Below are 24,499 nucleotides of genomic sequence, written 5' to 3'. Positions count from 1 at the left end.
AATTGCACATCTCTCACTGTAAATAAGAAAGCTGGAAATGATTTAGCTTAATGAGGAAGGCATGTTGAAAGTTGAGATAGGCCAAAAGCTAGTCTTCTAGCACCAGTTAGCCAAGCTGTAAATGCAAAGGAAAAGTTCTTGAAGGAAATTGAAAGTGATATTACTCCAATGAACATATGAATGGTGAAAAGTAAAAGAGCCTAATTGCTGATATGGAGAAAGTTTTAGTGGTCTAGAAAGAAGATCAAACCAGTCACAAATTTCCTTAAGCCAAAGCATAATTCAGAGCAAAGCCCTATCTCTCCTAAATTCTATGTAGGCTGAGAAAGGTGAGGAAGCTACAGAAAAAAAAAGTTTGAAGCTGGCAGAGGTTGGCTCACAAGGCTTAACGGGGGGAAAAAGGCACTTTTGTAACATAGAAGTGCAAGGTGAAGCAGCAAGTCCTGATGTAGAAGCTGCAGTAAGTTTTTCAGAAAATCCTAACTATAACAAGATCATTGATGAAGGTGACTCTACTAAACAACAGATTTTGAATATAGATGCAACAGCCTTCTGTTGGAAGAAGATGCCTTCTAGGACTTTCATAGCTAAAAAGGAGAAGTCAACGCCTGACATGAAAACTTCAAAGGACAGACTGACTTCCCTGTTAGGGTCTCTTGCAAAACATTACTGCTCACTGACAACACATCTGGTCACCCAAGAGCTCTGATGGAGACGTATAAGGAGATTAATGTTGTTTTAATGCCTGCTAACACAACATCCATTCTGCAGCCCATGGGTCAAAGTATAATTTCGATTTACAAGTCTTATTGTTAAAAAAATGAATTTCGTTAGGCTATAGTTGCCATAGATGGTGTCATTTCTCAGACAGATCTGGGCAAAATAAATTGAAAACCATGTGGAAAGGATTCATCATTCTAGATGCCAATAAGGACATTCATGATTCATGGGAAGAGGTCAAAATATCAGCATTAACAGGTGTTTGGGAGAAGCTGATTGCCGCTTTTATGATGATTTTGAAGGGTTCAAGATTTCAGTGGAGGAAGTAACTTCAGATATGATGGAAACAGCAAGAGAACTAGAATTTGAAGTGGAACCTGCAGATGTGACTGAATCACTGCAACTCATGATACAACTTTAACAGATGAGCACTTGCTTCTTATGTATAAGCAAAGAAAGTGCTTCCTTGAGATGAAATTTACTCCTGGTGAGAATTCTGTGAACATTGTTGAAATGACAAAGGTTTTAGAATACTACACAAATATAATTGATAAAGCAGTGGCAGTTTTTAGGTGGATTGACTCCAATTTTGAAGGAAGTTCTACTGCGGTAAAATACTACAAAGAACATCATGTGCTACAAGGAGATCTTTCATGCGGAGAAGAATCAGTCAATTGATATGGCAAACTTCATTATCTTTTGTTAAGAAATTGCTGCTGCCAACCTGGACTTCAGCAATCACCACCCTGACCATTTAGCAGTCATTAACATAGAGACAAGACCCTCTACCAGCAAGAGGATTGTGACTAGCTGAAGTCTCAGATGATTGTTAGCAGTTTTTAGCAATAAAGTTTTTTAAAATTAAGATATATACTTCTTTTAGATTAATACTCTTACACACACTGTAGACTACATTATAGTGTAAACATAATTTTAGATTCAATAAGAAAATAAAACATTCATGTCACTCACTTTCTTACAATAATTGCTTTATTGCATTGGTCTGGAACCAAACTTGTAGCATCTTCAGAGTATGCCTGTAGTTTATATTTTTACTTTTCACTTCTAGATTTTAATACCCTACTTTTCTAAAATGGACTATAAACCATTTTAGTAGCCACTTTTGGTATTTTATGAGGCATATTTATGTCTCCTTATGTCATTGTGTTTTTATATAAGAAAAAGGTTTTAATTAAGCATAGATTGTGCCCTTTGTACCGTCCTGTAATTAATCACACCATAAAACATTCATGTTTAGGTACATTATTTTAATTTCATGTATTACTGCATTCATATATTCTTCATTAATTAATGTACTTAACCAATGTTTGGTGAAATATGGCACTTCAGGCAGTGTTCTGGGTTCAGGGATTAGGAATGGTCTAATGGTCTAAATGATGTAAAATTATACAAATATAATCAGTGTGTCCTCAAGAAGGTTTCTTTTCTTCTGCTAGAATGTTCTCACATGTAACAGATAATGTGCCCATCAAACTGCTCATCTTTAGAATGATTCCTAAGATAGAAATTTCTCTAGTGGTATATACCCAGCCGTCCTTTTCATGGGTTGCCATCTAACAATGTTTCCTTTCTCTTCCCCTAATCCTATTCACATGCTTCCTGGTGTCATAGACCCTTCCCTTATTAAAGTGTGCACTTGGGGAAGACCCTGGCATTTGTAGATCAAGTGAATGCAAGTCAGTTTATAAACCTCTGCTGGAGGTACCTGTAAAATAATATAAAATGGGGACACTCCATGTGAGGTTCACCCTGGCTTGTTTGTTCTCCTTAAGCCACTGAGAGACTTCCCTTCTCTATGGCTGGTCCATGTTAATCGTTCTGAACTTAACTAAACAACTACAGGCTATGGATGACATGTAGAGAGACCAGTGAGTAGGGACTTATCTAGGAACAATCTATAAGCACAGCTTCTTCTGATGTGATTACTACAGCAAGTAGATGTTTTGTTTTTCTGATATAGCAGACAACTTTTTAAAGTGGTACTGAAAGAAAGTGTTTTTCTAATATGGACAACTCTGCTAATATCCATCCAATCAGATGCAGATAAGCTATTTCAGTTGGTAAAATTTTTTTGATTCTATTGACTTTCAAAAATATATTTTGGTATCAATTGATGCATTTTAATATCTATTTCATCAGTTTATTTTACAGTGGTATTTTAGTTCTGTTATTTCTGTCTTCTAATTGCTTTGTTTTATCCCAACAGTTGGACAACATACATGTTCTTCAGCATTTTGAGCCTCTGGAAAGTATGTATAATTTTTGTAGTGCTCAGCAGTATTTTAATCAGATGGAAATTTGCATTATCCAATATCTAGTTCCTTCTTTATATTGATCATGTTTTAGTGGCTCAAAGAAAAAAAACTGCTGTATTACCCTATCTTCAAGAAAGTAATAAAGTGAATTATTTTGTATAATTTTATCCTTCTATACATCATATAATCATAAGCTCTTAGATTTGAAAAGGGCTTACATTTTATCTGGTCAATAGCCCTACACTTTACCCATTGTTCCTACTCCACATTTACCTTTCAAAGATGAGTAAAAAAAGGAGGCAAGAGACTAAATGAGTTAGCCAGGGACACCACAGTCAGCTAATCACCTCCAGATCAGGAAATAGCATTTAAACCACAGTCAGCTAATCAGTGGCAGAGCTGGAAATAGAATCCAAATCTGCCAAATCGTAGTCCAGTGCCCTCGCTTTGGAAGTAAGAAGAAAAGATCTCAGTCAAAATGATGCCTGTTCTCAGTTCATCCTACAAGAGTACTGACCCTCACTAAACCAGCTGTGCACATTCGTTTGGCCACCACATAGGGCCTTTGACTTTTCTTGGTTTGTTCTCTTGTTTGTAATTAGTAATGACCCTACTCCTCCAAGCATGTTTCGTGAACTGATTAATTAATGGTCAAATGTATAATTTTTTTAAATGGTTTTATAATTAAAGTTTTCTGAATTCAGATACTCCAGGAATTGAAACAAAAGGGTTGTTTCAATCTTTTCTTTTATGTAAAATTTTTTTAATGTTTACACTGAACTTCTTAAAAGAAATGTTTTAAATTTTCACAATTGCTTAAATACTTTTAGATAATATGATTTTTGGAGTACTCTAATCAATTCTACATATTTCACCTGAAACTTTAAAAAAGCTATGTTGCTTTAAGCCCTTAAGAAATACTAAACAAGGACTTTCTGAGGCCCATTTTAAATGTTTCTAATATAGACTTACTCATTTTATTTTTTAGTGATGACATGTTTTGAAACTAATAATAGATATGATATTAAAAACAACTCAGACCAGATGGTTTACATTGTAACCGAAGACACAGATGACTTTACCAGGAATGCCTATCGGACACTAAGGCCCTTCGTCCTCCGTGTCACTGATTGTATGGGCCGAGAAATCATGACAATGCAGAGACCCTTCAGATGCACCTGCTGTTGCTTCTGTTGCCCCTCTGCCAGACAAGAGGTCAGAGAATGGAAGTCTGATCCACAGCTTGCTTCTGATCCAACTCTTCATGGCATAGTGTGCTCCTTCCACTACATGGGGAGGATATTCCCTGGCCCTGCCAGCCAGAATGGAAGAAGATAGTGGGGAGGGAGGAAACCAAATTGTCTCACCTAAGGAAAATCATAGAGGATTTTTTCTTTTTGGTTACTACTTTTTAGTGCTTAAATAAGTGGGTCAAGCACAATTGACATACGTGTAGTCAATAATTATGATTCCATCAGTTGCATCTACTGAATTAGAAATTTACCTACCACATTTATCTAAATGTACGTACCTATCACTAGATAAAGCAATGCTAAAGATAAACATATGCTTTTAGAATTGGAAGGGACTTAAATATGTTTAGAGTACCCATCACAACGCATACCTTGCCACAGATAAAGAGTGGCTCAAAATTACTAAACGGCTGAGGTGTTACATTTGGCTAAGGACAGGGCTGGAACTAGAATACAGATGTGCTGAGTTACAGTGTGGTTACTCATTATCTTGCATTTCTAAGCAAGTTATTTTCTGTAGGGAAAAGAGAAGCAGTTTTGGAGAGAAACCAAACAGAGTCTGAATTCTAGATATGTCACCTACTTAAATCTGTAAAATTTAATTAACCTGTTTGAGCCTTAGTGTTCTTATACATAAACTGGGTAGTATAATACATCATAGGATTACTGGAATACTTAAATGATCTGTTAAATAACATCCTTTACTAAATATTAATTTTTTACAACCGTCTCCAGGCCTTATTTACCTGTAAAATGGAAATATTAATAGTACCTATCGGATAGGATGATCATTTTAGGGATTAAGTCAATTCCTCTGCACAGTTGCTAGCAAATAGTATAGTACTCAATGAATATTTTCTCTTTTCCGAAATCTTACTCCTTTGTTATTATTGACTTTGTGATAACAGCCTTATATCTGAAGTGAATACCTATTATCCTTGATCCTTTTGGATATAGTAGGCATTTATCTTCATATTTATGAGTTAGATTTTTTTTAATTAAAGCCTATAGATACAGCCTTCTGAAATTATAGGAAGCCAGAATAAAGGAAAGCAAATCAAAATTACAGCTGGGCAGGATGGTTTACACCTGTAATTCCAACACTTTGAGAGGCTGAGGTGGGAGGATCACTTGAGGCCAGGAGGTTGAGATCAGCCTGGGCAACATAGTAAAACCCCATCTCTACAAAAATAAAAAATAAAAAAAATTAGCCAGGCCTGGTGATGTGTGTCTGTGGTCCCAGCTACTTGGGTGACTAAGGTAGGAGGATCACTTGAGCCCAGGATGTCGAGGCTGCAGTGACTTGTGATTACACCACTTCACTCCAGCCTGGGTGACAGAGAAAGACCCTTACTCCTAAAAAAAATTACAAGCCTAGTCCAATTTATGACACTTTTGTCTCATAACTTTACCCAGGTTTTTTCTTCAGATTTCTCCAGTTTTACTTGTATTAATTTGTGTGTGTGTGTGTGTGTGTGTGTGTGTGTGTGTATACATTTAGTTTATGCAGTTTTATCATTTGTGTAGATTCCTGTTTCCATCAGCACAATACAAATCCCAAACAGTTCCATCATCACCAAAGTCCTCTTTTATTACCATATCCACCTTCCTCCCTCCTCTTTGTCCCTAGCCCTTCATAACCACTAATCTGTTCTCTATGTTTATAGTCTTGTCATTTCGAGAGTGTTATTTTAACAGAATCATATAGTATGTAACTTTTCAGGATTGGTCTTTTTCATCCACGGTAATTAACTGGAGATTCATACAAGCTGTTACCACTAGTTCATTCCCTTTTATGGCTGAGTAGTATACCATGGTATGAATTTTTAAGGAATTTATTTTTGTACATTTTTATTTTTATCTCATAGGTTTAAACTTATATGAGATAGCTCTATGATACTCTCAAATTTATATATTTGTATATAGGTGTGAATTTATACATATGAACAATAATACCTTAATTTAATAATGTATGAAACTGTGCAGTCCTGTTCCATGTCCTGGGTAATCCTTTCCCCAAATTCTTATGAAAGTACATGTAACACCAGAGAAATAGTCAATAAAATTTTCACTTTGGGCTTTTACCAAATAATTTAATCTTTATGACTCATTATTATTAAACAGGAAGATCTTAATTATTCACAAAATAATATTGTTGAAGATAAATAGCTAAAAACAGGGTAGTGGACAATATTTTAAAACTTTTAAAAAATGGCTTTATAAACCCATGTACACATTTTGTTGTTTTCACAATATATAATTTTCAAAATGCCTCTTTTCTCTTTTGTTTTCTGTTATAATTTTCATGTCTGAGATTTGATTTTACCCAATTTCAAATCTAAAAAGTCAGCTTAACTGCTAGACTGAGTCAGAAGAAATGAGACTCCTAGGAAGGAGACAGGACCGTTTTACAGCACAGCAAGCAGCATAAGTGTGTAGGTTCCCCTCATCTCCAAGTTCTGAGGTTGACTTGGAGAAGCCCATTGCTTCCTCATTGTAAGCCTTTTATTTTTGACTTATCCTGAGAAAATTGTTCTTTCTGATGGAGAAGCAGTGTAGTGTAGTATCAACAATAAGCCTTGAAACCAAGCCAACTTATCTCTGTGCCACTTCCTAGTTCCACATTTTAGAAAGTGTTTAACACTTGCAAGCCTCAGTTTCCTCATCTGTAAAATGGAGATTAAAATACTTATATTTTTCAGAGTTATAAATATCAGCTGTTTATGCAGCTTGCCAACACTGAACTTGGACAACTGGCCATTACGTAACAAGCCCTAATTAAGCCTGCTGTCTATCCCAGAGGCAAACATGACCTCATCCGTTAAAGCTTTTCACTGAAATACAACCTGAAGAATGGCCTGGGTGAGATGGAAGGCTGTCACTCCCAACAATAATTCCCCTAGTCTTTGAATGAGTGAGGACACATCTAGGTTGCGTATGTGCGTATGTGTAAGTGTATGTGTATGCATGTAGCATCCTAACTTCTGTCACTGTTTTGTTTGCAGCTGGAGGTGCAGTGTCCTCCTGGTGTCACCATTGGCTTTGTTGCGGAACATTGGAACCTGTGCAGGGCGGTGTACAGCATCCAAAATGAGAAGAAAGAAAATGTGATGAGAGTTCGTGGGCCATGCTCAACCTATGGCTGTGGTTCAGATTCTGTTTTTGAGGTGAAACTATGTAAAAATAGTGTTTCTGATATTTTTCCTACTCATATTAACAGACCATGGAAAGATCTGGTTGTAGACATTTTTTTTAATGTGAATGAATAACATAGTGTTAGGAAAGAGTTAATTAACCAGTTGACATCAAAAGATTTTAAAGTTATTGTGAGTAGATTGAGGTTTTCCAAAATGAAAGCTTTTTTTATGACTTCAGTGCTTGATAAAAATAAAAAGAAATCATTTAATACATTAAATATTCTGAGAGTAAATAGCTTGACCTAATTCATCTATTCTATTGTTGGCTATATGTAATTAACCATTTTTTTCCCTAGATTTCTAGGCTGGGAATATAGGCTCTAAGTAATGCAAGTGCCCAACATGTCACAGAACATACCGAGTACTCCTTAGGCTGTGGAAATACTTATTTGCAGGATACAAGTCTGTCAGCATCCTCAAGAAATCGGATAACACTAACAATATGGATAAAACTTATAATAGTTTTAACATTTTTTTCAATAAAAAGAAAAATTATTTTGTTTTGCCTTTATCTCACTGGCTACAAAATGCTGGTTCATTACCCTACGAGTCTGACACAGGAAATTCCTAGAAATATTTCCTAGGCTTCTCAAAGAATATTTTTTGAATGCCTTGCAATTAGGCAAGATTCATCATCTTCAAAACTGCTTGCTCATATGTTTCCTATGATACTCAAGAAACTTTCCTTAGTTCTTATTTTCTATTACTGTGTCGTTAAGCATTGCTTATTTATTAAAAGAGCAATGTAGATAAGCCAGATTGCTAGGGCAGGGTGTGTGTGATCATTCCCATTGCCAAGTGACATTAGAAGTTAGTATTTGGATATTTTCCCTGTGACAAGTGCCAGGTTTCCCCTTTTAGGAACTGAAGCTCGTTGGTATCTGGCCGTATATTAAGAAGACAAGGTGAATTTCGCTCACAAAAACTTAAGTGATGTGAAGTGCACAGTACTTGTTTCCCGGTTTTTGCTCATAGGTTTCCCTAGATTGGAAGTGACTCTCTCTCAATTCCCACCCTTTACTATGTTGAGAAGAATTTCATAATCAGTTCAAATCATACCTCTTCTTAAAAGGTCCCTTAATAACTCATTTGAAGATGAAGAAAGAGCAGCAGTCTGAGACTTTTAAGAATACCCTAGCTCAGTTATTAACCAGTTGCAAGGCAGTTAACCCTTTTTGGCCATTATTTTCTCATTTCAAATTATATAATTACATAGTCTTTTTCTGCATTGTATTTATGTTATCTGAACATAAGCAGAACATTAAAACGTGCTTCAATGCGTTTCAATCATCATAAAGGCACATTCTTGTCATTCCAGGTCAAATCCCTTGATGGTGTATCCAACATCGGCAGTATTATCCGGAAGTGGAATGGTTTGTTATCAGCAATGGCAGATGCTGACCATTTTGACATTCACTTCCCACTAGACCTGGATGTGAAGATGAAAGCCATGATTTTTGGAGCTTGCTTCCTCATTGTAAGCCTTCTATTTTTGAGTTATCCTGAGAGAGTTGTTCTTTCTGATGGAGAAGCAGTATAGTGTAGTATAAAGAATAAGCCTTGAAACCAATCCAACTTATCTCTGTGCCACTTACTAGTTACATGGTTTAGAAAGTGTTTACACTTGAAAACCTCAGTTTCCTCATCTGTAAAATGGAGATTAAAATACTTATAATTTTCAGGGTTATGAATGTTAGCTATCATGGTAAAATGACCAGGGGAGTACTTAGATAACTTTAGGTATCCATTGGGTATAATTATCATCATTGCATGTTATTTGTCATTGTCACTACTTAAAAATGCCTAGCCTATGATTTCTTAGTGAAATAACTCTAAAGTAGATATCCCATTCCTCCTTCCTTTCTGCCTGTCACTGTACTCTTTGGGGTTGTCCAATCCTGAGATTATGAAGTTTTTCCTCTTTTTAATGATGAGATTCAGTTAATTGGCACTTCAAATGGAAAACTAACAGTTCCAAATTTGTAACTGCTGCTCTTCACAGTAGGTGCTCTTCATAAATATTTCCCTAAGTTTATGTATTTTAACTGGAATGGGGGAATCCCCTAATAAATTACAAAGGATAATACTGCATGCATTATACCTAATTATCTATATATCTACATATAATTCTTTTTCCAATTTCAGGACTTCATGTATTTTGAAAGATCTCCACCACAACGTTCAAGATAGAGAGACACAGCAAGCCATCAACTATGGTTAATTTTGAAAAATGGAAAAGTTGGATTGGGCTTACAGTCAGCACTCAGTTATTTGCAAGTGTATTTCTTTGCTTTGTAGAGTATTTTTATTGGGTGTTAACTTTGACAGCTGAGAGTGGGCTTGCAAGAACACAGTCTAAAAGTGTGTTTCAATTGAGTATCTCTCTAGTAGAGTAGGAGTTCATCCTAAAAAGCTGTGACTCATTAACCCAGTAAACATATACAAAGTAAGCTTAAAACACTATAAACATGAGATAAGGGAAAATGAATCCAGAGTTCTCAATATGAGTGAATAGGTAGTGAAATAATAAGGCTTTTTAGAGCAGACTTTGTTGGGATAAAAAAACCTGGCTTCTATCCCTAACCCTTTCCTACCTTTCCTCTCCATCAACATGTCCTCATACTGAAGACAAACTTGTTTCAATGATAGTCTTCATTTTTAAAAACAAAAAGGCAGGCAGACAGAAATAATGATGTTTTCTTGTACTAAGAAGGTACTACTTGTACACATATATCAAAACCTCATTCTGCAAAGTTTTTGAAGGTTTCAATGGGAAATTTGATTTTATTACAAAATAAAACATTTTTTAATGTTAAAGTTTATATATTCCATGCTTGTTTTCTCATTCACTGGCATGGATGATCAGGAGCTGCCTATATATGAAGGCAGAATCAGACTATCAGGAAAGGAGCTGGCCAGGGCCACAGCCAATGAAGATCTCTGAGCAACTTAGAGACATTGGTGTCATTATATGAAGCTTGCATTTAATACATTTATACATAATACATTTGTACATTTAATTCATAACGTCTCTTGGTCACAGATGCCTTATATATAAAATAAGTTGCCAAATCTCTAAGATTGCCTAGTACACCTTTGTATTTCATTTGATGTGATACCCAGAAGAGATCATTGTTTTTTGTTTTTGTTTTTGTTTTTTTCAAGAAGATCCTTCGTGATCACCATGCTGTTCTCATGGTAAGAACTGGAGTTATGTTTTTAAATTTGGAAATATGACATTTTATGTAGCACTTTATAAAAAGTGAAAGCGACAAATTCCACCGCTGCTTAATACTGCTTTGCTTCTTTTTATTGACGTGATAGATAAATATGTATCTACACAGAGTAATAATAATAAAACACAGCAAACATTCTATTTCTCTATGGTCTACAGCATGCCAGTAAATAATATGTCGGACCAATAATAAATTATCAATTACACATTTTTGTGTTGACTAATTAAAAGCATAGTGTATAAGTGAGTACACTCTAATTAACTTGCTTCTGTTGCACTTTAGTTTTCTACCTGCATATGGACTGCATTTTTTTTAACACAGTCAGTATGTAGAATGGGATGTATTATTCTGCTGCTGCTTATTAAATAAAGAAAGCCTGAGTGTTCTTCGATGGGGTTATTCTGAGATGAGGGTCTTAGCCTACAGTTCTTTTTGAAATGAAAGGTGCTTTGTTTTTTAATTATATTCATCTTTTCAGGGTAAATTTGTTTTTCTGAGTTTCTCATAATGCTCATTTTTACATGCTGCTACTAGCTTTTTTTTTTAAAAAAAAGTAAAAGTTGCTGCTTTCTAAAATATTAATTGCCTTCTATTTGAAAGTGCCATTTTAATCGTAAGTAGACTATGTATTTCCTATAATGATGTCTGATATTTAAATAGGAAATCAGACAAACAATATTCAGAAAGTTTAAGCATATAAACTTTTTATTTTTAACTTGCCTAAATCCCTGTATTCCAAAACCTGCTGCATCATAATAAATATATCTATATATATTTAGCATAAGACGTGATATTTTTAATTTCTTTTTTAAAAAATTATATTTGTGTCTCTTAGAGTTAAAATTTTCTTTATAAAATATTGTCATATGTCATAGTTATACAATTCACATGATTTCTATGTTTCTTAATGATATTTTGTTGTGTAAAATTGATCGGATTGATTAAAAAACAAATTCTCTGGAATTTGTGCATTCATGCTTTTTCGTATTCTTTATGGCTTTTAAATAAATATACAATGGTTAATAGTAAAACACTTATTTTTTGACTTTGAATCTTCAAATACTTTTTTCACAGGGATTTAGAAGTAATTTTTATTGATTATTAGGTTTATTCAAGGCCCTTGCTTTCTAATATAAATTTAATATTATTAAAGTCAGCCGGGCACGGTAGCTCACGCCTGTAATCCCAGCACTTTGGGAGGCCGAGGCGGGCGGATCACGAGGTCAGGAGATCGAGACCACGGTGAAACCCCGTCTCTACTAAAAAAAATACAAAAAAAATTAGCCGGGCGCGGTGGCGGGCGACTGTAGTCCCAGCTACTCGGGAGGCTGAGGCAGGAGAATGGCGTGAACCCAGGAGGCGGAGCTTGCAGTGAGCCAAGATCACGCCACTGCACTCCAGCCTGGGCGACAGAGCAAGACTCCGTCTCAAAAAAAATATATATATATATATGTATATATATATATAATTAAAGTCATTTCTGTAGTGTTGCTTAGTAGTAACTAGTTTTCTTATATGACCAAGTTATTTGTAAATGCTTATTTCTAATCCTCCTAAGATACATTTAAATTTCAAGTATAATTTCAATGTCAGTATATCATGAAGGAAAATTGCTAGAATTTGTAACCATCGGTGAAGAATGCATTTTAAACATTTTTTTCTAAATGACCATTTTTTCCAGAAATTATACAAAAATCAGGTTACAAGACTTATTTTTTCTGACCAACTAGATATTAAATCAAATTCAGGTATAGAATAATCAGAGTGATTCTAGAGTATGGTATATTGATCCTGTTGGAGCGGCTGGCTGCTTTTCAGTCTTTTTTTTCCCCAATGTTCAAGGTCAGATTTAATTTATATTGAAAGAAGCAAGCTTGGAAAACCCATAAGAAGTCTGGATTTAATAAACTAATATCAAACTCATCTGTTTGGCTAGTGATAGCTAATGTTAAAAATGGATCTTTTTCCATAACTTCACAGAATGCATTTCCCATTTTCCTCTAGGCCTCTTAAATTGTAAATCTCAAAAAAGAGAAAAGCAGAGTGATACACTCCAAAGTAGTCCAAGTGAGGCAGAATAATATACTATGTGATAATACTTGGCATGGTTAATAATAGCACATGGTAGGTATTTACTCAGTGTCTGCTAAATGAATTAAAATATAGTAAGTGGATATATATTTGAAATATTTGCTATAGTTGTCAGTAAAACTTCTTGTCATCCTTACCACTATTTCATTCCATCAATACTTTACTGAACATTTACTAAATTCAGACACTGAGCTATTTCTTAAGGCAGAGAGAAATACAAAGGTTAAAATATATAATTAATACTCTCAGGGGCTCACAGGCTAGTGGGCAAGATAGACTTTTAACTTTTTTTTTTTTTTTAGATGAAATCTAGCTCTCGTCCCCCAGGCTGGAGTGCAATGGTGCAATCTCAGCTCACTGCAACCTCCGCCTCCCGGGTTCAAGCGATTCTCCTGCCTCAGCCTCCTGAGTAGCTGGTATTACAGGGGCCCGCCCCACGCCCGGCTAATTTTTGTATTTTTAGTACAGACAGGGTTTCACCATGTTGGCCAGGCTGGTCTCGAACTCCTGACCTCAGGTGATGTGCCCGCTTCGGCCTCCCAAAGTGCTGGGATTACAGGCATGAGCCACCGCGCCCGGGCAGGATAGACTTTAAAACAAACAAAACACACATTTTTTTAGGACAACAATGAACACATACTCAGTGGAATGTTGGCACACTCAATAAAGGCCATGTCATTAGCACCATCTCAAGTGCTGCATAATATATTTTTGTCCCATTTAATGAGACAGTTAAGGCAGGCTGTTTGTGCCATATGCCCAGCAGAACTTCCTGTTCCTGCTGGAGGTAAGTAAGATGCACTTTATAGCTATGTCTGCAAGCTGAATGCATGGTGGGTGTAACTGAAAATGTCAGTCTTTCTAATTTCATCAAGCAAAGCAGGGATCGATTGCTTATTATGGTAAACCGTGAGTACAGGGCAGTGTCTGGTGTATCTAAGATGCTCAATAAATATTGGTGAATGAATGAAAAAAATTCAAATATGTGTATGACACGGTGCTAGGTGTTCAAGAAGATAGAAAGGAACATGCAGTCTATCCCTCAGTGAGAATAAAGCAAGTAGATAAATAATTGTAGCACAAAGCTAAGTAATTATTACATAAAATAAAGTGTTTTTTTTTTAAATGTGTATTACTGGATTCTCACAACTGTATCATGAGGTAAACATCAATCTCATTTTTCAGAGGAAGAGCAAACCTCATCAAGAGGTGATAGTACCAAGAAGATGAAATGCTATAAGGAGTCCCTGCTATAATTGTAATGAAAGAAAACCAAAGGGTTGGATAAAAGGTGAGATACGCGAAATCTCCTAGAGCTAGAGGAGCTACTTCCACCTAGCGGTGGAACTTAGTTAATGCAAGAATTTCTAGAGCTGCGCAGTCTCAAGGTTCCAACCAGAAATCTGATGAGGCCAATCGTCCTAATCCTGTGTCCCAGCTGCCCAGAGCAGGTTCGTGGTGAGTGTTCACTAGTGTGTGTAATGAGGGTGGGGAAGGTGCTAGAGCTGGGGAGATGGTAATGCCTTTGCACATAGTATCTAAACAAAAAACTTAAATTGCAAATTCTGAAAACATGTACTGCCATTAGCTAGCTTAATAGTTGCCTATTACATTTCTTGCCGTTCTTACTTGTACTGCTCCTCAGCAAAGAAGCCAGTTGTGAAATCATGTAATTTGGGGATATATAATTGCTATCTTTACCCAAAGATTTAACTCTAGGCCAGATGTTGGACATTCATCTGGGGCACATGGAGAAAAAGCAACCTCATCATGAGATAGGTGGGATGATGCAACTAACTATAATAACAATAGTGAAAATGATGAAGACTATAAAACCAGCCAGCTCTATTTAATGCTTGCTACAAACCAGACACTGTTCTAGTTCTAAAGACTTTCCATATATTAACCCATTTAATTCTCATAACCCTATGAGTTAGATTACTATAATGATTCCCATTTTACAAAATAGAAAATGAAGATTTAGGTATCTTGCACAAGGCCACTCAGCTAGCTGTATATCCACAAAGCCGTTATTTGACTGCCCAAAGCACTGAGAAGCAAAAAGAATAAAGCTGGAGGCATTACATAACCTGACTTCAAATTATATTACAAAGCTGTAGTAACCAAAACATCATAGTACCGGTATAAACATCCAGAGGCTACACTCCAAATTTTTATGCCCTGTTTTTCTTTCATCTCTGTGTAATATTTGGTTTCTTTGTCTGTTAACCCAGAAATACAGGGAAACAGAAATAGAGGAGAAAGGTGGCATGCTACTTCATGTGTTTTAAAATTTAGGACTATGACCGGGAAACGCAAGAGACTCAGAAGTCTTGTCTGAGGGTAGCTGTCTCCAGAGAGGCTTACCTTTGCTCCTATTGGTGCCTCAGTGGTGTTGCCAGCTGATGACCATTTTTTTATATTATTTCTTCAGTTTGGTGTTTCCCAAGTCATGTATGTATTTCAAATATGAACCCCTAAATGATGTGGACATATACTGGTTTATGAATTCTCAGGGAACAAATTTTCCCTACCTGTAGCAGAGGTCAAAACAATCAAGCTTTCTCTTAATTTTTATTTGCCAATTTTTCTATTTCACTTTTTACACTGGAGTGTGTCCCTTTGAGACTTTCCACTTTACTGGGGGTCTCTCTTCTAATATCAACCCTTGCCTAAACCCAAGACCTCACTTCCAGCCTCATGGTGGTGGGTAAAATCAAAGCCCCTTCCTAATAAACATTGGTGACTCCTTCCATTTGAGAAGCCAAAGAAAATGCCAGACTAAGCTTAATAGTCAGATGTTTCCAATTATTCTTTATTTTTAACTTCTGCTAAAATCTTGTACTCTCCCAAAATCTACACTTTGCATCTAAATGCCCTTTGGTTATATTTCAGCCACACTTTATATATTCTATGGAAAGAGGGGTTTTAAGATTATCTAGTTTGCAACATTGCTAGCAATGTGAGTGACCTATTTTTTTAAACTGCACATGATTTTTACGTGAAATATTCAGAGGAAAATTCTTTAACATAAATATAATCATATAATATTGAAACTTGCAACTTATTACTATTTGTTATACCTAACTTACAACTAAATATTTTCTCTTTGAGATGAGTTATCTATCATCGTATTATTGAGTTCCAGATTCTCTTAAAGTGTTTAATATTTCTAGTACTACTGTTAAGTAAAAGACATTTATTTAAAATTGTGTCAGCTCTTCTATGACCCAGGCTTAGGCAAATTTATTTTAGGAAATTATAGGAGCAATCTTTTCCTTAAACAGTTTTGAAAACATGTTGCTCAAATTGTCTTAGTTAACAATCACTAAACATAATTTACATGAGTTTTAACTTTTTTCATTATAACAGATAAAAGATAACATAGTTAGAAATCAAACCATTTTAAAACCTCTTGATTTTACAGAAATAAACAAGTAGAGAGTGCCAGGGAGAAGCGAGTGACAAAATATTTATCTGGCTTTGCTGCCTTTCCCCGCTCCGTGTCAGAAAGCTGAATAAAACAAGCTACAATAGGGGGCAGCACCAGCTCATGGATTTTTTTGTTAAACTATGCTCTTTTTAATCCAAGAATTTATCAGTACCAATCTATAAATTTTAATGAATAGTATCAGTGGATTTTAAAATCAGAAGAAGTATTAAGGACCATCTGCTCTACATTCTAATATACAAATGAAGGAAGTGGGAGAGGCCCAGATTATGTGTCTAAAATTACATTGAGAATTAACTAGTAATCAAACCAGAACTAAAAACACAGATCGCCATTTTAATTCCAGTTTCCGTGCCGCCACAGCAAAAATTTAGCAGAGATTTAAAACATTTTAAAGCAACATCTTTCATAACATTGAGATTTTAAGCATGAAAAAAATAAAACCCAGTTTCAAATTATTCTAATGTTCAAAATCTTTTTTAAGCACATACTCATGGTGTCTACCTCAATAAATCATTAATTTCAGAGGTTTTCTAACTATAAAGAGAAATGAAATTACTATGTTATAAAAACAACAACAAAACATTTAAAATGTGTATGTCCTAGGTAACATAGAGTATTTTTTATTTATTCCTCCACTCATACACTGATATACCTTTATCTTCTTCCGTAGTCACCATGCACATCTGAGTTCAATTTCTTTATTAAAATATGTATTTTTACATTTTTTGTTAAAAACTATTAATTGATAGATTTCCCTGCTTTGAAGGGATGTAATTGTTAGTTGAAATGAGAATGTCAGATGGGCATAGACAGAATCAAGCCATTATTTGAATAGGAAAAGGAAAATATGGCTAATGGGCATGGAATACAATCTGCCCACATATGACCCAGGCTGCCTACTGGCCTGATAGATGACATCGAATGGACCATATGGCTGGGGATGTGGGGATATTTTTTCAAAAGTCTGGCAAATCAGATGACAGCCATGAAGATTTTTCCTGGCCATGTTCAGGGTTCATTTTATTCCTTTGAATTACTTAGATATTACTGTTTTTTCTAATATTTATAACATTTCTATTTTTTTTTCTGTTTGTTGTGTTTGTGTATCTCTCTTAATTCTATATGGCTTTATGCATTTCTGTTTACAGAGTAGTCATGCTACCTGTTTGAGTTACAATCAGAGGGCCTGACTGGACATAGAAATCAGGGAGAGATTATATCGTTTACTTCAATGATAGCTCTGTAACTTTCAAAAGGAAACTATGTTTATATTGCTGGTATTTTGAGAGATTACTTTGTCAGTGAAATCCATTGAGAAATAGGTATCGGAGGAAAACAGAAATCATTTTTATCCTGATAAGGCTGTTATAAGGATATGCCATATATTCTGGCAACAATAGGTTTGCAGAATGATATAGAATCAGTTACCCTCTCTGTCTCAGGCAGAGGTGGAAAAACAGAGGGGTTCCTGGTAGAGGCTTGTCTCTCTAATACTACCCCATGGAGTAGGTAGGACTATGTGTGCCCTTCAGACAGGCTGCCTCCCCAAAGAGAGACAAAAAGAAGGAATTGAACTACTCATGCTCAGTTTTTTCTTTCAGAGGGCAGAGAATGGTCAGGAGTGTTCTGTAATGTCACTATCTCACATGGGAATGTCAGGAGTGGGGAATGATTGTGGGAGAGGTGTGCTTGTCTGTTGAAGTCTTCCCTAATGTTATAGCTTCTGATTTCATTGATTCACATTGAAGCCTGGAATAAACACAGTATTTCCTTTCAGCTAGGTGTGGAAACATGGCAAAGTTCTGGCCCATTAAAAGTGAAGTGTGGCAACTTCTTTAAAAGATAAGTGGTGTGTATCTTTTGCTGCTATTTATTCTTTCCTGCTTCTTGTGGACTCCAGTGTCAATGTGAAGGCTGGCAGCAAAACACCTTTCTTGGACCATGAGCTGATCTTGGGAATGTGAACCATGAATAGTAGAACAACAAGATAGAAGAAACTTGGGTTGCTGAGGATTTCTTAGATAAAGTAATGTCACCACAGAGCTGCCATATGATTCCTAGACTGTTTTCACTTAAGGAATAAAATGTTTAAATAAAATTTTTTGGAGGGGCCTCTTATCTGCATCTAAACCCAATAATAAAATACTTATCTCCCAACATACAAGCTTTTAAAATATGTAAGCCCTAAGTCAGATGTTCATTTTAAAAAATATATCTAAGGGTTGATAAATTTAACCTAATTGATTGTTACAATTTTTCTATCTATGACACATTCTTTTCAGAGTATAAGCATATAATTCTCCATATTTTGGTAAATAAATGATTAAAGATTTTGGTAAATGATTAAAAATAATTAAAAAGTTAAAAATAGGTCAAGGTTTTAATAGCAGATACCTCTAGAAAGTAGATTTTGGGAGTTCATATTTATTTTAGATTTTTCCGCATTGCTTGAATTTATAAGAAAAATATTAATTTCATAATTTAAAAAATTAAACTTTTTGAGATCTATTATAACTAGAAATGACATTTCTATACCTGGAAAGGCCATGGGATGCCATTTTTAGGCTACAATTTAGGGCTCTCTAATGAAGAAACATTAAAATTTACTGAAAACTTTATAGTAATAGCAATACAAGGGTCTTGCCTGTAGACATTGATTTAATTGTTCTTGGTGGGATCTGGGCATGGGTATACTTAAAAGTTCCCCAGATGTTTGTTACATGTAGGGAAAGTTAAGAAGCACTGGACATCAGTCACCAGCTCCTCACTGTTGTACATGAGTCACCTGGAATACTTTGAAAAAAATCCCACACCCTGGCAGAATTCCAGAGCCACTGCACTGGCATCTGGAGTTCTTCAGGTGATTCTAATGTCAAGAAAAGTTTGGGAACAGCTGTTACTGCCTGAAAGCCTCCAGGAAACTTTCCCTCAATTTGTATGTAAGCCAATAAAATAAACTCTCTTGCTTTTATCTGTGTTTTTAGCCAAGTTGCTAGATAAAATACAGGTCCTATTAAATGTGAATTTCAGACATCAATTTTTAGTAAAAGAATGTCATACTTTTAAGACACACAGAATTTAAGACACACAGAAAAATTATTCATTGTTTATTTGAATGTCCTTGAATGCGATCAAATTTAATTGGGGTGGGTACTTCCTGTATTTTCCAATATTTTTATGTGTCAAATCTGGCAACCCTACAAACAAAACACAGCAGTACTCTAAAAATCACTAAAGATCAATGTAAATTTTCTCTGTATGTAAAGGAGTGTTAAGGAGACTGAACACTGAAGAGAAAGCAAAGAGGAATCACCTTGCTAATGCCCAGTAATACCTCCTAGAAATCTTCATTCATCTCCTTTCCTGAATAGTCTTAAGCTTTATAACAACTGGCTTAGTTTCTTTGCGGTATGCCCTCACTCAATTCAATAAGTAGGCAACTCCCAAACTCCACTTTTATTACTTCCATCACTACCCTCACACTTTCCTCCTTTTGATCAATTCAACCTATTACAGTTTTTGCTAATATTTTTTTCCTGAACCACTCAGAAAGGTTGCAAATCAAGAAAATGCACATATAGGCTAGCTGGTATAGGTTTGCAGAACTACTGTGACCCTTTTCCATGTATCATACCACTTTTATTGATGTGGAAATGTAAGCTTTAGAGGATAGTGAAATTCAAGTAAATTTATCTCTTATGCAGAAGCTCTTTAGTTTAATTAGATCCCATTTGTCAATTTTGGCTTTTGTTGCCATTGTTTTTGGTGTTTTAGACATGAAGTCCTTGCCCATGCCTATGTCCTGAATGGTATTGCCTAGGTTTTCTTCTAGGGTTTTTATGGTTTTAGGTCTAACATGTAAGTCTTTAATCCATCTTGAATTAATTTTTGTATAAGGAGTAAGGAAGGGATCCAGTTTCAGCTTTCTACATATGGCTAGCCAGTTTTCTCAGCACCATTTATTAAATAGGGAATCCTTTCCCCATTTCTTGTGTTTGTCAGGTTTGTCAAAGATCAGATGGTCATAGATATGTGGCATTATTTCTGAGGGCTGTGTTCTGTTCCATTGATCTATATCTCTGTTTTGGTACCAGTACCATGCTGTTTTGGTTACTGTAGCCTTGTAGTATAGTTTGGAGTCAGGTAGCGTGATGCCTCCGGCTTTGTTCTTTTGGCTTAGGATTGACTTGGTGATGCGGGCTCTGTTTTGGTTCCATATGAACTTTAAAGTAGTTTTTTCCAATTCTGTGAAGAAAGTCATTGGTAGCTTGATGGGGATGGCATTGAATCTACAAATTACCTTGGGCAGTATGGCCATTTTCATGATATTGATTCTTCCTACCCATGAGCATGGAATGTTCTTCCATTTGTTTGTATCCTCTTTTATTTCATTGAGCAGTGGTTTGTAGTTCTCCTTGAAGAGGTCCTTCACATCCCTTGTAAGTTGGATTCCTAGGTAAGAGCTTCTGCACAGCAAAAGAAACCACCATCAGAGTGAACAGGCAACCTACAAAATGGGAGAAAATGTTCGCAACTTACTCATCTGACAAAGGGCTAATATCCAGAATCTGCAATGAACTCAAACAAATTTACAAGAATAAAACAAACAACCCCATCAAAAAGTGGGCGAAGGATATGAACAGACACTTCTGAAAAGAAGACATTTATGCAGCCAAAAGACACAGGAAAAAATGCTCATCATCACTGGCCATCAGAGAAATGCAAATCAAAACCACAATGATATACCATCTCACACCAGTTAGAATGGCGATCATTAAAAAGTCAGGAAACAACAGATGCTGGAGAGGATGTGGAGAAACAGGAACACTTTTACACTGTTGGTGGGACTGTAAACTAGTTCAACCATTGTGGAAGTCAGTGTGGCGATTCCTCAGGGATCTAGAACTAGAAATACCATTTGACCCAGCCATCCCATTACTGGGTATATACCCAAAGGATTATAAATCATGCTGCTATAAAGACACATGCACACGTATGTTTATTGCGGCACTATTCACAGTAGCAAAGACTTGGAACCAACCCAAATGTCCAACAACAATAGACTGCATTAAGAAAATGTGGCACATATACACCATGGAATACTATGCAGCCATAAAAAAGGATGAGTTCATGTCCTTTGTAGGGACATGGATGAAACTGGAAATCATCATTCTCAGCAAACTATCGCAAGGACAAAAAACCAAACACCGCATGTTCTCAGTCATAGGTGGGAATTGCACAATGAGAACACATGGACACAGGAAGGGGAACATCACACTCCAGGGACTGTTGTGGGGTCGGGGGAGGGGGGAGGGATAGCATTAGGAGATATGCCTAATGCTAAATGATGAGTTAATGGGTGCAGCACACCAACATGGCACATGTATACATATGTAACAAACCTGCACATTGTGCACATGTACCCTTAAACTTAAAGTATAATAATAATAAAACAAAATAAATTTATCTCCTGACTGCTGTTTTCAGTGCCATTTTCAAATATAAACTACAGAGTCTCTTTCCATAATAGTCTAGAGAGAGAAGGAAGGACTATTATCTCTAACAACTGTTACACTTCATTTTCTGGAATTCTCTATCAGCCACACAAACTGTGATGATAGATAACAAATATACAATAAGAGCACGTCAAACACTTAAGTTATAAGTGTCTAATACTCATCTTGGGGTAGGAAATAATATATAAAGTTTGAGATGTGTTCTACAGAAACATTGTGATGTATTAAACTGTACTAAATTTTGTGGGGCCCAGATGTTGGCTTGAGTATCGCAGCCAGCCTTACTAATAACCTTAGGCAGGACACGAAGCTCTGTGCTCTTCCACTTTTCCATCTGTAAATTAAAGCCATAATGCCTGAATTGTTTTGATAACAGTGTGATTGTGAGAACTAAAATGAGATAATATATGTGGATAAGGCTGGCCCTTGGAATCATTAGCATTTTTACTAAGTAAAAGCAAAGAAGGAAGAGTAGGAACTGGTCTAGTTTTGCTCTATACAAGGTAACTTAGGCTCTTGGATAGGCTTTTATGAGCTATCAAGGCAAATGGACCCAGAAATATCCTCAAGGGATAAAAGAAATGTTTGGTTAGAAGGCCACATGTAAGCAATGATTTTTTTTTTTTAAGTAGAAAGAAAAGATGAAAAATGCCAGGCCACAAGATTAGCCCTCTTAGAGGCTCCTGGCATCCTAACTGGGGATCATGGATATGTTAAATAATCATGTTCGCTTCCCTTGATTAGATGGAAGCATTAAGTCATCTGAAACTAAAACTGAGTCACAGAGAAACTTATGGGAAGATACCCAAAGTCTGAGTGGTAAAGTAAACGAAATGGTGAAAAAAATGTGTATGGATTCTATGTTTCCGTATGTCCATGTTAGCAAGACTTCCCCTAGTGAATCATGACCCATTTCTGTTTTTAGAGTGCAGGTGACTGCCTTACCTTGGGCCCCTCTGTTTGAATGTGATCATTTGGACAAACTCTAGACTCTATATGCCATTAAAGTTTTCATGAGGAATTTTTTAAAAAATCAAACATCATATTTAACCCTCCAAGAAAGAAAAGCAAAGCAATGTGAATAGCCAAGTTATCTAGCTACAGATAACTCATTTGTTTGGGTTTTAAACACACTAAATTGTTTGCAAACCTATCTGCCCTCGTGTGTGTGTGTAACAAAATATTCTTTGTCAGGACTTTAGTTGTGGTGAGAGCCTGGTGAGCATAATTTCCTAAGGTCTCTTTTGTTAACACAGTTTTGGAAATCATCTTTTAGAAATGACCCCCTATTCTGCAAACTACAAAACTGAATTCGTGTCATAAACTCTATGCTTCAGTTGAAACACTCACCATATTCACTCACTTGTGTTAAACCCATCTTTACCAAATTAAATTACTCCCTTCTGAAAACCACCAGTGGCTTTCCATTTACTCACAAAGCTTTGTTTCCCAGAAGGGTCCTAGATCATTCTTATGTCTTAAGGTAGCTTACCCCTTTTCTTCATGTCACCACCTCAGGAAGACATGCCCAGACCCATCCAGTCCCTCACGTCATTCTCTCTTCTTAGCAGGTAACACCATCAGAAATATTACTTGTTCTACTTTTAGTTCTTTAAGGAATTGCCAAACTGTTTTCCGCAGTGGCTGTGCTAGTTTACATTCCCACCAGCAGTAACGTGTTCCCTGTTCGCCGTCTCCACGCCAATATCTACTGTTTTTTATTTTTTGATTATGGCCATTCTTGCAAGAGTAAGGTGGTATCACATTGTGGTTTGATTTGCATTTCCCTGATCATTAGTGATGTTGAGCATTTTTTCATATGTTTGTTGACCATTTGTATATCTTATTTTCAGAATTGTCTATTTATGTCCTTAGCCAACTTTTTGATGGGATTGTTTCTTTCTTACTGATTTGTTTGATCCAGCAATCCCACTACTGGGTATCTACCCAGAAGAAAATAAGTCATTATTCAAAAAAGATACTTGCACATGTATGTTTATAGCAGCACAATTCACAATTGCAAAATTGTGGAACCAACCCAAATACCCATCAGTCAACGAGTGGATAAAGAAACCATGGTATGTATATACCATGGAATACTACACAGCCATAAAAAGAATGAATTAACAGCATTCGTGGTGACCTGGGTGAGATTGGAGACTATTATTCTAAGTGATGTAACTCAGGAATGGGAAGCCAAATATCATATATTCTCATTGATATGTGGGAGCTAAGCTATAAGGACACAAAGGCATAAGAATGATACGATGGACTTTAGGGACTTGGGGGGAAGAGTGGGAGGGGGACGAGGGATAAAAGACTACAAATATGGTACACTACACTGCTTGGGTGATGGGTGCACCAAAATCTCACAAATCACCAATAAAGAATTTACTCATGTAACCAAATGCCACCTATACCCCAATAACTTATGGAAAAAAAGAAATATAATTTTTTGCTTGTTTATAAGTTCTGAAAAGGCAGAGATACTGTGTGTTATGTTTACCCTATATCCTCACTGCCTATAACAGTAACTAACAAGAAGTAGGGACGAAATAAATGTTGAATAAATGCCATTGAGTATAAGCAAAATAATATGATCATCTCTATAAAGATAACTTCACATGACACATTTAAAAGGCTGTGGATAAGAATAGCATCATTAGAATTATTGTGTTCCCAGTCATGATAGTTACTTTAAAGCAGACACTAGTTATTTGGAAATATCCATTGGCCAAAAGAAAAAAAAAGGCATT

The 24,499-nt window shown here is 35.9% G+C and overlaps 1 protein-coding gene across 11 annotated transcripts in view; it reads left to right on the top strand.

Annotated features, from left to right (window-relative positions):
- PLSCR4 (phospholipid scramblase 4) overlaps positions 1-21,701 on the top strand; it is a 69,379-nt gene extending 47,678 nt beyond the window's left edge. For 3 of the 11 annotated variants that reach the window (XR_010111671.1, XR_010111670.1, XR_010111665.1), the window contains 7 exons: positions 2,948-2,990; positions 3,985-4,211; positions 7,255-7,416; positions 8,765-8,923; positions 9,592-10,644; positions 13,959-14,064; positions 18,005-21,701. Coding sequence is in view for 3 of the 11 variants with exons in the window: in XM_008951903.5 (XP_008950151.3) it covers positions 2,948-2,990; positions 3,985-4,211; positions 7,255-7,416; positions 8,765-8,923; positions 9,592-9,636 (636 nt within the window). In the remaining 8 variants the exon portion in view is untranslated. Of the gene's footprint in view, positions 1-2,947; positions 2,991-3,984; positions 4,212-7,254; positions 7,417-8,764; positions 8,924-9,591; positions 11,714-12,686; positions 12,807-13,958; positions 17,790-18,004 lie in introns of those variants that run through there. The other 8 variants (XM_008951903.5, XM_063602968.1, XM_003826502.5 and 5 more) reach the window with 4 other exon arrangements.
- The last annotated feature ends 2,798 nt before the right edge of the window (positions 21,702-24,499 follow it).

This window comes from Pan paniscus, chromosome 2 (genome assembly GCF_029289425.2).
Source record: "Pan paniscus chromosome 2, NHGRI_mPanPan1-v2.0_pri, whole genome shotgun sequence".
Taxonomy (NCBI): Eukaryota; Metazoa; Chordata; class Mammalia; order Primates; family Hominidae; genus Pan; species Pan paniscus.
The sequence above is the reverse complement of the archived record's forward strand: the minus strand, read 5'-3'. Positions and strand labels throughout refer to the sequence as shown.